The 15,424-nt window shown below is 37.7% G+C and overlaps 1 protein-coding gene across 6 annotated transcripts in view; it reads left to right on the forward strand.

Moving 5' to 3' along the window:
* nav2a (neuron navigator 2a) overlaps positions 1 to 15,424 on the forward strand; it is a 77,154-nt gene that overhangs the window by 25,539 nt on the left and 36,191 nt on the right. For 5 of the 6 annotated variants that reach the window (XM_081359713.1, XM_081359708.1, XM_081359710.1 and 2 more), the window contains 5 exons: positions 2,751 to 3,885; positions 5,349 to 5,461; positions 6,088 to 6,196; positions 7,397 to 7,780; positions 12,966 to 13,088. In XM_081359713.1, the coding sequence (XP_081215839.1) occupies positions 2,751 to 3,885; positions 5,349 to 5,461; positions 6,088 to 6,196; positions 7,397 to 7,780; positions 12,966 to 13,088 (1,864 nt within the window). Of the gene's footprint in view, positions 1 to 2,750; positions 3,886 to 5,348; positions 5,462 to 6,087; positions 6,197 to 7,396; positions 7,781 to 11,222; positions 11,383 to 12,965; positions 13,089 to 15,424 lie in introns of those variants that run through there. The other variant, XM_081359712.1, reaches the window with a different exon arrangement.

Genomic DNA, 15,424 nt, shown 5'->3' on the forward strand with positions numbered 1-15,424 from the left:
TGACAAGCTGCAATATGGAAAAAAAGCTGTCACTGGGGCAGTATTCTTTCATAAAAGTACTATTTTATACCCCTAAAGAGTGCAGTACCTTAAACATTAGTACCTAACGTGTACATATCAGTGCCTAAATGGTACATATTAGCATCTTTTGAAAGGGTCCCCTTTTTTTTCTGAGAGGGTTGGTCAGCCCTCATGGGGTGGTCATCTGAGTCTAATGATAGCTGTTATTCTGCTGTGGAGAAATAATCACTTAAATATGGACTTAAAGAGGAACTGAGAGAGGCCACAAACCCTGAGGGCACAAAGTTGCTGTAGAGATTCCTGAAGATATGGAGGTGACAGCTAGATTATTTCTGCCTTTTCGGTGTGCAACTGATGGATAGTTTTGCTGTTCATTGTTGTATAATTTGTTTTGTGGTACAAGATCTTTTTCTCTCTCTCAACTTTAATCTCTATAACTAAGCCATGTCTTTTTTTCTTTTTTTTTGACCTGTCCCCCTCTCGGCCCCTCTCTTTCCTCTCTCTACCTATTGGAAGTCATTAGTGGTCTGACCCACTTCTCTCTGGCTTGCATGGCTAATTGGACCTTAATCACTTCCTAATTGCCGCTTTGTTTCTTTGCCGCTCATTAAATGCTAAACTGAATGAGATGGGAACAGTGTTTCTCCCCATGTCAGATCACTGAATAAAATATGCAAATAAAAACAAATGCTGAACCTGAAAAATAAAGAAACATTTGAGCTTTTTCATTAGCAGTGCAGTCAATCTTAACTTAAGTGCCATAACATTTCAGTGTGATGTATATCTGAATAAACAATACTTCATTTATCTGTGAGAAACATTCGGCACTCATAGTTTTATACATCTCATTTGTAATGTGCAGCATTAGTATACTGTATGCTTGCTGTTTTTGGGCACTTGAGGTCTTTTGGACCACCAGCCGCCTGACAGAGCGAGTGTGTTCAGCGTGATCTACAGGCTCGGAGGGAGGGGGCTAGAGAGAGGGACAGCGGGGTGTTTGCGGTTAGCGTTTTATTTGCAGTGTAACTCCTGCGAGTGAACTCCACTACTGAGACTCTACAGGCTGGACTGACTGTGAAACCAGCACACTTTAACAAATGGACTTCTCAGGTGAATGGGAGACCGATAACTTGCTGATTTAAATTTTATATTTTTCTCTTTGCAAACTTTTTTTTTTGTATCATGTCAGTTGTTTAAAGGAAGTTTTGATTGTGTATGTCACACAGAACACAATAGCTAAACTTGGCCTCTAGCGTTTGAATGGGCATTGAAGTCTTACTCGCTGTTTTAGTGTAAACAGTTTAGAGTGGATCTCAGTTGGCTGTCTGCTGCTCACTATTAGAATAACATTAGCTCAAGAGTAACTAACCTTTTATGGCCAGGGAGACCGGTTTCAATATGCATCTCTGGTTAAACTTTCAAGCTTTTTCTTCTGTTTTTCTTTGCATTTGATTTAATCTACTTTAATTATCGCTTTATTCCCCTCATAGGTTCTTCTTCCACAACACTGCACTGGACTAAAGTCCAATTTGGTTTTCAGATCTGATTAGTATCACTGATTGTTATTGTTGTATCTGTTTCTATAGTAATGATGTCAGTGCAGTTCCAAGAGACTTTCTCATACATTATTTGATGTTATGTTTCCTTTGATGAAAAATCACTTGAAATCTGATCATTCTGTTTGACTCGTTTGCAAAAATGAGATTTTAATTGGATTTCAAAGCACAAATTGGATCGGGTTTGTATCCATCAGATTGCTGTTCCTAGATGGAGAAAAGATGTGAAATCTGATCTGACCGTTCCAGTGTTGTTATTGTTAACTATAACTAAAATTTTGAGTAATTGAAAGAAGGTGAAATATTAAATGAGATCCTTAAACTTTAAAAACTTTTCACTGAAGAAGTTGATGAACTAAGATGACTAAAACTGAAATAAAATGAATTAAAGCTACGTAAAAATATTAAAACAAAAACTAAACATGAAAAAAGCACATAACAGAATTACTAAAATATAAACTAAAATGAAACTGAAGGTATAAAAATAAGTCAATTCAAAATATTAATAAATGTTATAGTAGTACATAAATAATCTTAAAATCTAATCAAGTTTTGATGGTTGTTTATGTCTATGTGGTGTTTTTAATATGCTTTAAGACAAATCATGTGCAAATTCATAAGTCAACACCATTGCTGAGTATTTTCTGCAGTGAACCAAAGACACGGTTTGAAATCGCTGGTGTTTCTGACGTCACAAACTACCTTGTAACCAATCACGTCAAAGTGGGATCATCAACGAGTGGATCTCTGAGCTGGTGTGAGTGAGTGGAGGCGGGGCTAATTTGCATACTCATAGAACCGCGTACACTAAATGAGCAAGGGCGTAGAGTTACATTCAAGCTATTTTAAGGCATGAAGAATTTTTTTTCAAGAAAAAAAAAAAAACGTTTAAATATGACATTTTGGTGATCAAAGATGAGTTTTAGGGGATACAATTATTGACTACAGGGGGGCTTTAAATAACACTGGACTATTCAAACTGAAACGGTTCTGATTTTAAGTGGATTCTAAATCAGATTTGAATTTGAATTTAAATTTCGTCCAAATGTGGTACACCTATGAATGTGTTTTAAATTGAACAACTCCTCCAACATATGCAGTCCAACTGTCTCAATGTCCATTATTGACTGTTTTTGTGTTTCACCTTCACCTCTCATGTGGTTTCCTCTCCAGAATCATCAGAGAGTATCACCTCACAAGGCGTGACTGAGCACGCTCTGTCATCCCTGGTGTCCGCCTGCACCTCTGTTAGCACCAGCACTGTGGCATCTTCATCTTCATCTTCGTCATCAGCCATCCCCCATCCCAACTCGAGTAGCAAACCCTGGAGAATCAAATCTCAGAGCACCAAGCACACTGCTACCTCCTCCGCTTCCTCAACGGTGCTTTCCATCAAGCCAGATCTCCAAGCCAAGCAGCCCGTGCCTGCAGATCCGACACCGAAAGCTGTGCCTCAGAAGTCCATGCTGGAGAAACTCAAACTTTTCAATAGCAAAGGAGGTTCCAAATCATCCGCGCAAACAGAGGGCGCTGTTACGCCGACAGGAGGAAAAGATGCCGGCTTGGGTTCGGAAAGAGTCGAGGCTGGTTCCAATACAGAACCCTTTGAGGAAACGGATGGTAATGTCAGACCCACGAACGGATCAAGTTCTTTTAACATGACGACCAGCAGCCCAAAGATTGCACTGAAGGGCATTGCGCAGCGGACATTTAGCCGGGCGCTCACGGCAAAAAAAGCCTCAACTAAAGCTGTAGAGAAAGAGAAGGAAAAAGCTAAGGACAAGGACAAAAACGGGAAGGAGTCCAAGCGTGTCCCTGCCTTGGAAAAGGTAGAGACCAAAGAAGAGGTTAAGGAGGAAGTTGTTCCCTCAAGCGGAGTTGCTCTCTCAGAGGCAGAGCCCAGGAAAGCCTCCAAGATCGGCATCTTTATACCCAAAGGTGGCAAGGTGGGCGTTACCAAGAAAGATAGCTCCGCCCCTGCACATAGCGGAATTCCAAAACCAGGAAGTAAAAGCACAGGAAATGGAGCGGTAAAAAGCTCAGCGCTGCCTCTCGGTGGTAAAGATAATGAGAGGCCACGCAGTATGCGTCTGGGAGGGGGTCTGGGACTTCATAGGGACAGTCGGCATTCCTCGTCTTCTTCCAGCCTGGCTTCCACCGAGGGCAAAGGACACCAAACGCACAGTGGTGCCCCAGTGGCCAACGGAACACAATCCACGGCCTGCAACACGGTCAGCGTGCAGCTGCCTCAACCCCAGCAGCAGTACAACCACCCCAACACAGCCACCGTAGCACCCTTCATGTACAGGTGAGACTGTTGTTAGGATTTTCAGCTGAAAACAGGTCTAAAAATACCGTAGAATTAGATTGAAGGACGGACTTGAGCCATATCTAGAGATCATAGGGGGTCTTTTAACTTGGGCAAGTTTGCAACCAGTGTTGTCATTGTTAACTGAAACTAAGGGTCCGTTTACAAACCACCGTTTTCAACTAAAAGTGGGAAACTTTTTATGCATTTTGGATGTTCATTTATACGACAATGGTGTTTTGGGGGCCTGAAAACACAAATTTTTGAAAACGATTTTCAGAGTGCAAGTTTAAAAAAACCGATACCGTTATCATCTCCATGTAAACTACACAAACGCAAATTTGTGAAAACAGCGACGTCATGTTCATGCGCATCACGTGTTCAGTCTATAGGCGCTTATTGTTTCTTTATAAAGCGACATCGCCAACTACTGGCCTGGCTTGAATAATACAGCGTTTATAGTTGTTTTGTACATGTGAACAGGATTGTTTTGACAACGTTGTCACCTCTACGCGAAAAACACAAAGGAAAAACTTTTCCGTTTTTTGTCATGTAAACGTACCCTTAAACTATTAAAATTGTTTTCGTTATTTGAAATATAGCTGAAATAAAATAAAATAAAATATAAATACTGATAAACTTCAACTTTTTTAAACTTTATTTTAAAGTATAAAGTACTTAAATTACTAAAACTGGAATAGAAATAGATTGAATAAAAATGACAAACGCTTAAACTTTATTAAAAGTTAAACTTTAATAAAGAAAATACTTGTACATGAATAACAATGAAACGCATTTATGATATTAATCGGATATAAAAATCTGATTTTAGTTCAAATTCGGATTTCAGTGTTTTGATTGCTGTGAACTAAAATGTAAACTCCAAAAAAGACATATTTTCCATTTCCTACACATGCAGTCCAACTTAGAAGAAAAGAAAGAAAGAAAGAAAGAAAGAAAGAAAGAAAGAAAGAAAGAAAGAAAGAAAGAAAGAAAGAAAGAAAGAAAGAAAGAAAATTAGAAGTGTTACCTTAGAAACTAATTTAAATAAAATAAGTTTAAAATTGACATGAAGGGTTTTTTTTTTTTTTTTTTTTTACATCTAGTGAAGAATCCTACTGTTACGCATGTAATACATATTAGATGGATAGATGAATTAAATGGATTAATTCCAAAACAGGAGCACAATATTGCTCATTTGTATATAGTTTATGAGACCTCATTGCATATGGCTCTAGTAAGTGTGCATGCATGTTCACATGTGTATGACTCCCCGTCAGGCTCAGCTGTGAAGCGTTTGACTGGTATTTCCTCCGAAACAGACTCTTTGCCCTGTATTTGTTTTCCATAAAGGATTCCATTAGTCAGGCCATGACTTCTGCTGACAACGATGTCATAGAAAATGTGTGCATGCTTATCTACATGAATGATCACTTTTTTATTTTTAACCCCTGTGTTTTTAGGTCTCAGAATGAGATAGATGGAAACATTGGCTCAAACCCAAGCTCTGGATGCCTCAGTAGTGACTCCTGTAGCTTCAGTAAGATCAGCCAGTCTTCAACTGAGGACCTGTCAGGTAACCTGTACAATTTATATCAGAAGACAGTTTTCTGTTGGTAATAATATAAATCTACATATATGTTCTGAAGTTTGTTCCAGTAAGAAATTATGATTAGAATATTTACACAGTTTAAGTTTGGGATCGGTAAGATTTTTTTCTTAATATTTTTGAAAGAAGTCTCTTCTGCTCACCATGCCTGCATTTATTTAATAAAAAATACAGAAACACAGTAAAATTGTGAAATAATATTACAATTTAAAATAAGTGTTTTCTTTTTAATATATTTTAAAATGTAATTTATTCCTGTGATCAAAGTTGAATTTTCTAATATGCTGATTTGCTACTCAAGAAACATTTCTTATTAATGTCAATGTTGAAAACAGTTGTGCTGCTTAATATTTTTTGTGGAAACTGTGATTCTTTGATGAATAGAAAGGTGTACGGCATTTATTTAAAACAGAAAAGTTGTATAACATTTATACATTTCTTTACTGTAACTTTTATTCAGTTCAATGTGTCCTTGCAGAATAAAAGTATTGATTTCTTTAAAAACAAAATCTTACTGACCCCAACATTTTAAAAAGCAGTATTTAAATACTGATATATGATATAAAGTGTGAAAATGAATGTCGTATTTTCAGGTGAAGATCCAGAGTCCAGACGCCTGAGGACAGTCAAAAACATTGCTGACCTGAGACAAAATTTAGAAGAGACCATGTCAAGTTTGCGGGGGACGCAAATCACACACAGGTAGACGCATCTACAGTATTTATTTCTTATCACAGCCTGGAGAACTTTCACAAAGAATGCACCTATAATCTGGTGTTATAGAACCCAGAATCCTCCCTATATGAAGAACCTGCAGTGAAACATCCAGAATCTTTTTAATCTCCAAAGAACCATATAGCCATCTCAAGAACCACATCCAGTGGCTAAGATGGAGAAGAAGACGGTTATTTGGTGAACGATGAAGGAAAGCACATTATTCTTCTATCCTCCATCCCAGTCAAACTGCTAAAAACACAGGCTGTCATAAAAGGACACTTTTTCTTTTTTGCACAATTTTCTCATTTAAAACAGTAGCACGTACCTCCTATTCCTTCCTCAGCTTGACTCTTTTTACTGTAAGTGACTCTTTTTTTCTAAATGAATAAAGGGTGTCCACTGGCTCCTTGGTGTTTTTTTCCATCTCGGTCTATTCTTAAAACCGTTTTTGTTCCTCTTTTTGATTATTCATCTAATTGACCCAGACTGCATTGCTATGATGGCATAATACAATAATTGTGAACTGCTGAAAAAGTCTATTTTAGGGCAAAATGAGAGCAGCAAGGCATTTTTGTTTCCTGAGGTGTTACAATTCCTCAGTACTATTTATAAAAAAATTCTCAAATTAAAAGGAAATGTTGTAATTGAATGCTGTTTGGTGAAATTACCATAGTAACTGTAGTTTTGAGGACTAAACTATACTACAACAGCCTACAGCTGTTGGTAAAACTTGGTATGAGCTACCAATGTAAAAATAATAATAATAACCATAGTACATTTTATTTTAGAAGTTCATATGAACCATGTGTTTCCATTTACGTATTAATAAGGTATGTGTGTGAGTGTATACACACACATTCTTTAGATTAGGGTCCAATTCTCACTATTAACTGATTATTAACTACGACTTTTGCCTCAGTAAGCTCCTAATTACTGCTTATTAAGAGTTTGTAAGGTACTTGTTGAGTTTAAGTATTGGGTTGTATAAGGGATGTAGAAAACAGTCATGCAGAATTAATAAACAGCCAAGTAATATGCATGCTAATAAGCAATAATAGTGAGAATTGGACCCTAAACTAAAGTGTTACCTTAAGGACACAGATACTCAAATGAAAAGGGAAGTTGTTAAAACAAGGAGCAAGTTAAGTTTGATTTCATATTGACTGATTTTTTTTTTTCTCTCAGTACACTGGAAACCACTTTTGATGGTAGCGTGACCACTGAAATGAGCGGTCGCAGCATCCTCAGCATGGCATCACGACCTGCGCCGCTGTCCTGGGCCAGTCGCATGGGCCCGTCCAGTCCCCGTCTGCAAGCAGGAGATGCTCCCTCGGTCGGTAACGGGTATCAGTCCCGGAGCGGAGGGGTGGCGTCCGGCCAAGGCCGGTATCTGTACCCGGGTCCTCTCCGGAAGCAGCTGGCAGCGCGTGGCAGTGCCCTCTGTGGTCTGGAGCTGGGGGACAGGGTGGAGGATCTGGAGCTGGCGGGAGTGGGGCTGGAAATGAGTGGATATATGAGTGATGGAGACGTGCTGGCTAAGAACGCCCGCACTGATGAGCTGACCAGCGGGTGAGTGTGAAACGTGTTTTTTCAATGGCTGATAAGTAAAGGTGTTGTCTTCATGTAGTTTAGTGAAGATAAAAAGGAAAATTAAAAGGCAGTTTAAAGGGTGCACAACTACATTTACACAAGTGATAATTCTTTGTTGGTCCTAGAAGATGTTCAGCATTGCTAAGCCTTCCTGAGAAGTGATTCTGTTAAGTGCCTTCGCTTAAGGGAGTGGGTTGACGTAAATATATCTAGTTTCTATTTACTATAATGAGATTTTCATTACAGTTCATAAATTTGCACATTACCATGTGGCATAAAGATAATCAAATGAATCATGCTTTCTGTGAAGACCTGTGAACTTATCCATGTGGGCATTTTAGTGCTGTTTTATTGCAGTGTAGCCACTAGAGGGTGAGATAGCTCTCTAAATATGAATTTATATGTTTTTTTCTCAGGGCTAATGCATTTTCTTATTGAGATCGTAAGTCAGTGTGTGACTATCACAGTCAGAAATTAACTTGTCCATTAAAGGGCTATATTCACCTCCTGGAAATATTTTTTTTTTTACCTTTGTAAGGGCAAGTTTTATGATTACCTTATTAAATCTAATGGATAGTGTTAACTAAGAGACAAATTTTACATTTGGGCATTGGTTTAGGAAAAGAAAAGATTTACCGTTTAAAAGTTTGATCATAAATACAGTAAACAATGTTGCGAAATATTATTACAATTTAAAATAACCATATTTTTAAATGTAATTTATTGCTGTGATGGAAAAGTTGCATTTTCAGCATCATTACTCCTGTCATAGTTGTCACATGATCGTTCAGAAATCATTCTAATATGCTGATTTCTTATTACTATCAATGTTGAAAACAGTTGTGCAGCTTAATATTTTTGTGGAAACTGTGATACACTATTTTTCAGGATTCAAAAGAACATTTGTGTAACATTATAAATGTCTTTATCAATTTAATGCATCCTTCCTGAGTAAAATTTCTTTAAATAAAAAACAACAACTTACAGACCCCAAACTAGTGTTTTTTTGCTAATATTACATTATATAATAGTAGACGTGTTTTGACGCTCTTAAAAGCTGAAATGGATTTATTTTTCCCTCTCTACTGCCTTTGCATCAGAGCTCAGGAGAGACGCTAGTGAAGAGTTTGGGGATTGTGTGTGTTTTTGATTTATATCAGTGTTGCCCTGATTCACTGGTTCAATTCTCACTTGTAGGTTTTAATTCTGGTGTTTGTTAGAAAACACTTACTGTATGACATCTAATGACGCAGGTGAGCACATTAAATGCAATAAATACTCTCACCTTGCACTGGCCCTTTGGGCAGGAATAAAAGCGTCTTTGGTGCATTTGCATCCCCTGTACTGAGTGTACAGACTGGGATTTAACTCCCACTTCATGCTAAAACAAGCTCTCTGCATACCTTGACTGTGATAATGTGCAATTTAAACCTCTCGTGTTATTATTTCCTCACAATCACAGTCTTCCTGTGAGGTTTAAGCACTACAAACCGTTCTAGTGCCTGTAACATAACCAGATTATAGAGAACGGGCCAGGAGACAGACAGGCTGCAATTACACCTGGCCGTGAGCCTGACTTCTGGGTGCAAAATATCACTAAGATGTTAATTAATATAAAATTTAAACATCTGACAAAATCCTGTCACGTTTTGCTCACTTTTACTGCACGTTGTAGAGGGACTATTGTAATTTTGACATTTTGAACGTGAAGCTCTTAACACTGACACTTAACTGAAAGGCCAGTACAGACCCAAAGGAGTCTCTTATGTGCTGTAGTAAATGTCTCTTAAACTTGAGGACACCCTGCACAATAGATGATGTCATGAGCATTGAGGCAAGTGAAATCGGTATTGGGAGCCTTTATAGATCTCAAAGTTCACTAACATGTTTGAACCAGATCCCTCACGGAAAGGAGGCTCTATAATACCGCTGTTGGATCTGATTTCCCAAGTCTCAAAGTGGTTGTTTTCACAGTCCAATCTGGGCTGACGGGTTAAAAGCTTTACTGTAGAAATGCACCCCAGGCTGCTGGATGTATGAACACATATAGGTTGAGCTAATATGATCTCCTTCCTCTATTCATGACAGCGCTTTGATAATGGAGCGACAGGTTTGTCACATTACATCATGTGTATCGTGCTGAAATGAAAATGTTCTTTACTTAAAAGAGGCTTTTATTACTGTCTCTGAGGCTACTGACATTTCCACAAAACAGATAATCATCTGGAATGAGATGGAAATGCTGGGAATTGTGCCATCTGTGGAGGTGAACACTGGTTAAAGTTTGACCATATAGGATAGTCTTGCATGGGATTTAGAGCTTTAGTTTGTTTAGGCTGTGCGTTTGTGTTGTTTCACACATAAATTAGTTTTTAAAGTGTAATTTCATGAACTCAAATTACGTGGAAACCATTTTGAAGATTGTTGCGAGATTGATTGTCTAATGTTTGGGTTTCTTTAGTAAAAAAAAGTACATTATTGTAGGATATTTAATATATGCTGGTGTTTTTGCATTTGTATTTTCTAAATATATCTCTTTTTTTTTAATATATGAGCAATATGCTTAATTTTTTCAATTATCTCAATATTCCAGGATTGATTGATTTATGTGTGTGTACTGTGTATGTGTGTAAATGTATGCATATACAATCTTGAGACAGTTAGAAGATTGTCTCCGGTTTGATTGTCTTATGGCTTTTGGGATTTAAAAAAAAAAAATCAGTATTTTTTTATTCCTTCAAAACCTCCCAAAGGACATGTCTAGGTAGAATATTACCCAAATTTCACAAGAAAAAAAAAAATTCATTATATTTAGCATAAAGGCAATGAAGCCTGATCATTAAAGATATATTGCATTCTGACAGTAATGAGAATTTGAAATGTGTGCTTAATTGTCATTAAAATCATTTAAAATAATGAATTGATTTTTGTATATTGATTTCATGACAATTAAGCAAACTTTGCAAGTGTTTATATATATATATATATATATGTGTGTGTGTGTGTGTGTGTGTGCGCGTGTGTGTGTGTGTGTGTGTGTGTGTGTGTGTGTCTTTTCATTTATAGAAATAGAAATAAATGTATGTTGTGTACAGCAATTCCTCCTTGAAATATCCATTTTGCTCTTCAAATGTCAGACTCAAACATTAATCTATGGCACCACTTTAGTCTTACTTTTCCTCTCTGAACTCTTTCCTATTCACTCTCTTTCTCCTCATGCGTTGCCCCTCTCCAAAAAACCCTTCAGGCTGTCTTGGCCCGGTCTGCTCATGGGGTGGGGGTTGTGTTTATGTGAGGGCGTGCGTGTGTGTGTGTGTGTGTTTTGGGGAAGGGGGTGGTTGGTTTAGCCTCCTCCCTCTTCACCAAACAGTCCAGCACACCGGCACAAATTTCAGCCATTCACACACACACACAAGAGTAGAGACATAGAATATAGTCCAGCACTAGAGAATACACAAACCTACAAATACAAAACCTATTCATAACCTCACACACTATTGCAAACAAATTCATCAGAGAGTCCAGAAAGCGTGTATTGAGAGGAGATCTCATCTCATCTGATGGATGTTTAAGACTGAAAGGTATGTCAGTCATTGTTGTCAATCTGTATGCGTAATGTGACCGTTAATGCTTTTAGAGACTGTAAAAATGAAAGACATTTTATTAACATTTATTGATTGTTTTTAGACTGTTTCTGTTTAGTGTAATCTGGATTTTACTTGCAGCATCAAAATGTATTTTTTCTTACAAATAAGTACAGAAAACTATGATGCTGTTCTCTATTGATGCTTGAAGTTGGATTGTAAAGTGTTATGAAAACTGTCTGAGAAAAAGTCACGTTACAAAAAGTAAGGGAAACATATATATATATATTAAGCACTGTTTTCATGAGAATTAAGATTTTATGGTGAAATATAACCTATATTTCTTGATATTTTTTGTGAAATTCACCCATGCGCTCAGAAATGTAGAGTGAAATTGAGAATCGGAGGTATGAGGAGGTGATTTGATTAGAGATGTTGATGAACTGTTAGCCGTATAAACCCAACCGCTCCATCTATTTCAGCAGCATATTCTCAATATGATGTAACAGTATTTTACACAAAGAGCCACTGTACCGACACACAACCACACACTAACAGACGCACAACTGTCTTACCTTGAGTGAGTCTGCTTGAGCATGAAGAAGGTGTTTTATTCCAGTGTCCGGTGGGAGCTATAGGAGAGAGAGTGACGGCGAGCAGCCAGGAATCAATTGACAGGGCAAATATTTGGAAGAGTTTATGATTGTGTTTTAGTTATGTGAGGGTTTGTTTTTCACCAAGTGGTCCTTTCTCCCACCTAAACCTCATAGGCGTATGTGAATGAATGGATAAAGAAATGAGTGATGTTGCTTGAGTGAAACTGTTGAGTTTTACATGCACACATCTGGTATTATTAGATTCTAACAGTTAGTTCAAGATTGATGAAGGTAGGATTTTCTTGCCTTTTTTTCGGAGTGATTGTGAATCATTGGCCCTAATAACCTCATGTCTCTCTCTCTCTCTCACACACACACACACGCACTTCCTGTTGCCTGATTTAAACCAGTTGAGGGTTGGATGTCATTAGTCATGAGGGCTGTATTAAATGAAACACTGTTTAGTTTAGTTGATTGAGGTTCTAGTCTAGTTCTAACAAAACTAGTCAAACATCCTATTTGCCATAAAAAGCTGAAAACTAAGATGCGTTTTACTTAGACTGATAATATAGAATATCATTCTCTGTATTGATATGTTTATTTATCTGTAAAGTCTGATGACCAGCATTATTAGCAAATATTTAGGGGCCCAAAATACTGTGATTTTGTGTGGTCACCATTTGTATTTCAAATTGACTTCATTGCAGCCTACAGGAACTCTTTGCACTTTTCCCCTCCACTCTATTATCTGGAACTAATTAAAAAAGCAGTTAATATGTCAGAGTGGATCTCTGCATTATCTAAATCATCATTATCGATTGTTATCTCTATCTATTATATATTTCGTGGTTAATTTATTTCAAGATGTGTGACCTCCAAACCTGTGACGCGTGTCAGTGAGCAGTTTCATTGCTTTTGAATGTTCTTTATTTCCTAATCTTTTAATAACTTAAATGTAATATCTGTATCTGTGTGTTTTCTCAGGTACATGACGGATGGGGGATTGAGCCTGTACACGCGGCGATTGAACCGGATGCCGGATGGAATGGCAATGGTACGGGAAAGTCTGCAGCGTAATGCCTCCACCGGCCAGGGAGACGCCGACAGGTACCTTATCCTTCTTTCTCTTGTATTCTTTACATACACAAAATGTGGATTCACTTCTACATTTAAAGGCACACTATGCAAGATTTGTACCTTAATATAACAGCTTCGAAATCATTTAGATGGTAAACAAACTCGTAGTAGGGTGAATCATCCTGAGAGCAAAGCATTTCTGACGTGAATTATGGCAGAGTTGACGAAGAAAGTGCGGTCGGAAGAGTGCAGAGACGGCTCTGCATGAGTGGTATTTACTCCACAGCGACTCTAGGGGGCGCTGTTTGAGAAAAACGAAAACTGCATAGTGTGCCTTTAAATGTCCTTGTCTTTCCCTGAAGGTACACTATGTAACTTTGTCAATACATCATCAATCCTTCTTCCACTTCCTTTTGTCTTGCACTGATTGATTCACTATAATAAGCTTATTATAAGTGTTATATTTTAAGTATATTTTAGATCTAGCGGGATGGTTTCCATAGGAAATTGCGTACATACATCACTCGCCCGTGCGTGACTCGTCATTTCCGTAAATAGAGAATAGTTGCTCTGGCTGCTTTGGCGCGTGTCTGGTGTAGGAGTGGCAGAGGTTAGTTGTCACAACGAGCGAGAAAGTTTGAAATGGAGCCGCTAAATCTCCAACCTCCGGGGAGTCACCGCTTTAAAAAAAAAACCACGCAGATCAGAGGAGAGTCTCATGGCAAAAAGAGAACGACAGAGCTCGTAATAAAGCAAGAATCAACATTGGCTTGGCTTTTCAGAGATGCAAAGAAACTGAGGGACTTGAAATGTTTTTAAAAATGGAGGTTTTTATTACTCAGCAAGTAAGGTATCTTATTGAACTGATACATTTCCATATGTCGCTCTCTAATAGAGTTCATTGTAAAGCATTGTCTATTGTGAAGGGTCATTTTGGTTGTTGTAGCTGTGCTGGAAGTACCGTGTCGTCAGTTTGAGTTCTTTTCCATCTAATCTGGTTATATCTCTTAAGCCTAGTAGTGAATGTTTTATGAACAGTGGATAACCATATTCATCCACACAGTCACACAGAGCCGAAGCACAACCAAAACAATGTTCTTCCGTAAAATGCATGCAGTTTTTGTTTTTTCTACCACCAGGGGGCCAAAAGTTGCATAGCGTATCTTTTAAAGTCTGCATGAAATGGAAGTTGGGAGTCTTTTCTCTCCTGTTGTGACATATATCTGAGTGAAACGGCTTCTCGAATAAGAGAGACTGTAAGGCGGGTCTTGATTTTGTCTATGGGGAATTTATTGGATGGTTGTGGTTTGCTATTGCTGTGATGTCATGAGTAACAGGTTGCCCTGCCCTCGCACCAGTAAACATCATCAGAGAAGATTATTTTAAAAATGCATAATCATAATATCAGCTTCTGTAGCAAATCATGTTTAACTGCTGTCTGAATCCAGTCCTATCACAGCTGCATTGGTTTTATAGGCTGCTCGAGGTCTATATTAAGTTCACCTGGGTAAATCCTGCACTGGAGGTGGATCTGGTTGTTGATGGCTGATGGCACGCTCCATTACAGAAAAGAAAAGAAAATAGGTCTTCTATTGAGTTGAGCTTGCACACACCACTAGCTTTCAAAAGAAAACAACTGAAATGATTGCTTGTCACCACAACCCTCTCTGCTGCAGATCTATGTTGTAGTCTGTGGGTGTAACCCTGCAGAGTGGGTACAACTGCCCCCTTTTAAACGATGATATTTAATTAGCATGTGTATTTATATGTATTTGAGTCATTAGCTGGCAGAAAGACAGATGGGTGCATGAACCAGATGAGATGCCATTTATTCTGGTATTACGTCACCACATTTAGTTCTTCAGCTAGATGGGAAAGTAAGTTTTAGATTGTTGAAAAAATTGGAAGATTGTGCTTTTTTATTGCTCCCCTTTTTAAAATCATATCATGTGCACTTCCTAAAAAATTGGAGGTCTAATGCTTTCTGTGTGTGTTTTGTTGGATAAGTCTTTTCATTCTACTGTTGAATATATTGCACATCCAGAGGCAAACCAGCATTTAGCTGCTTCCCAAATTACATGCTCATTTAGATGTGGCTGTTATACCATGTACAGAATTTTGTTGAACGCACATTAGCAAATCAAAATCATTGCTGCAAGGGTAAATTAAAATTCTTATTGTTCACTTGTTGAGTTTTTCAAAATACCTTAACAACTACATACCCTGGCAACCACACATAACATATTTTTTTTTTGTCTGAAAATGAATGAAAATGAATGAAAATATATAACAGTCAGGCTCCTATACTATATATATATATATGTATATAATTATATATTAATATATATATATATATTAATATATAT

Source organism: Scardinius erythrophthalmus (assembly GCF_964197995.2).
Source record: "Scardinius erythrophthalmus genome assembly, chromosome: 2".
Lineage (NCBI taxonomy): Eukaryota > Metazoa > Chordata > Actinopteri > Cypriniformes > Leuciscidae > Scardinius > Scardinius erythrophthalmus.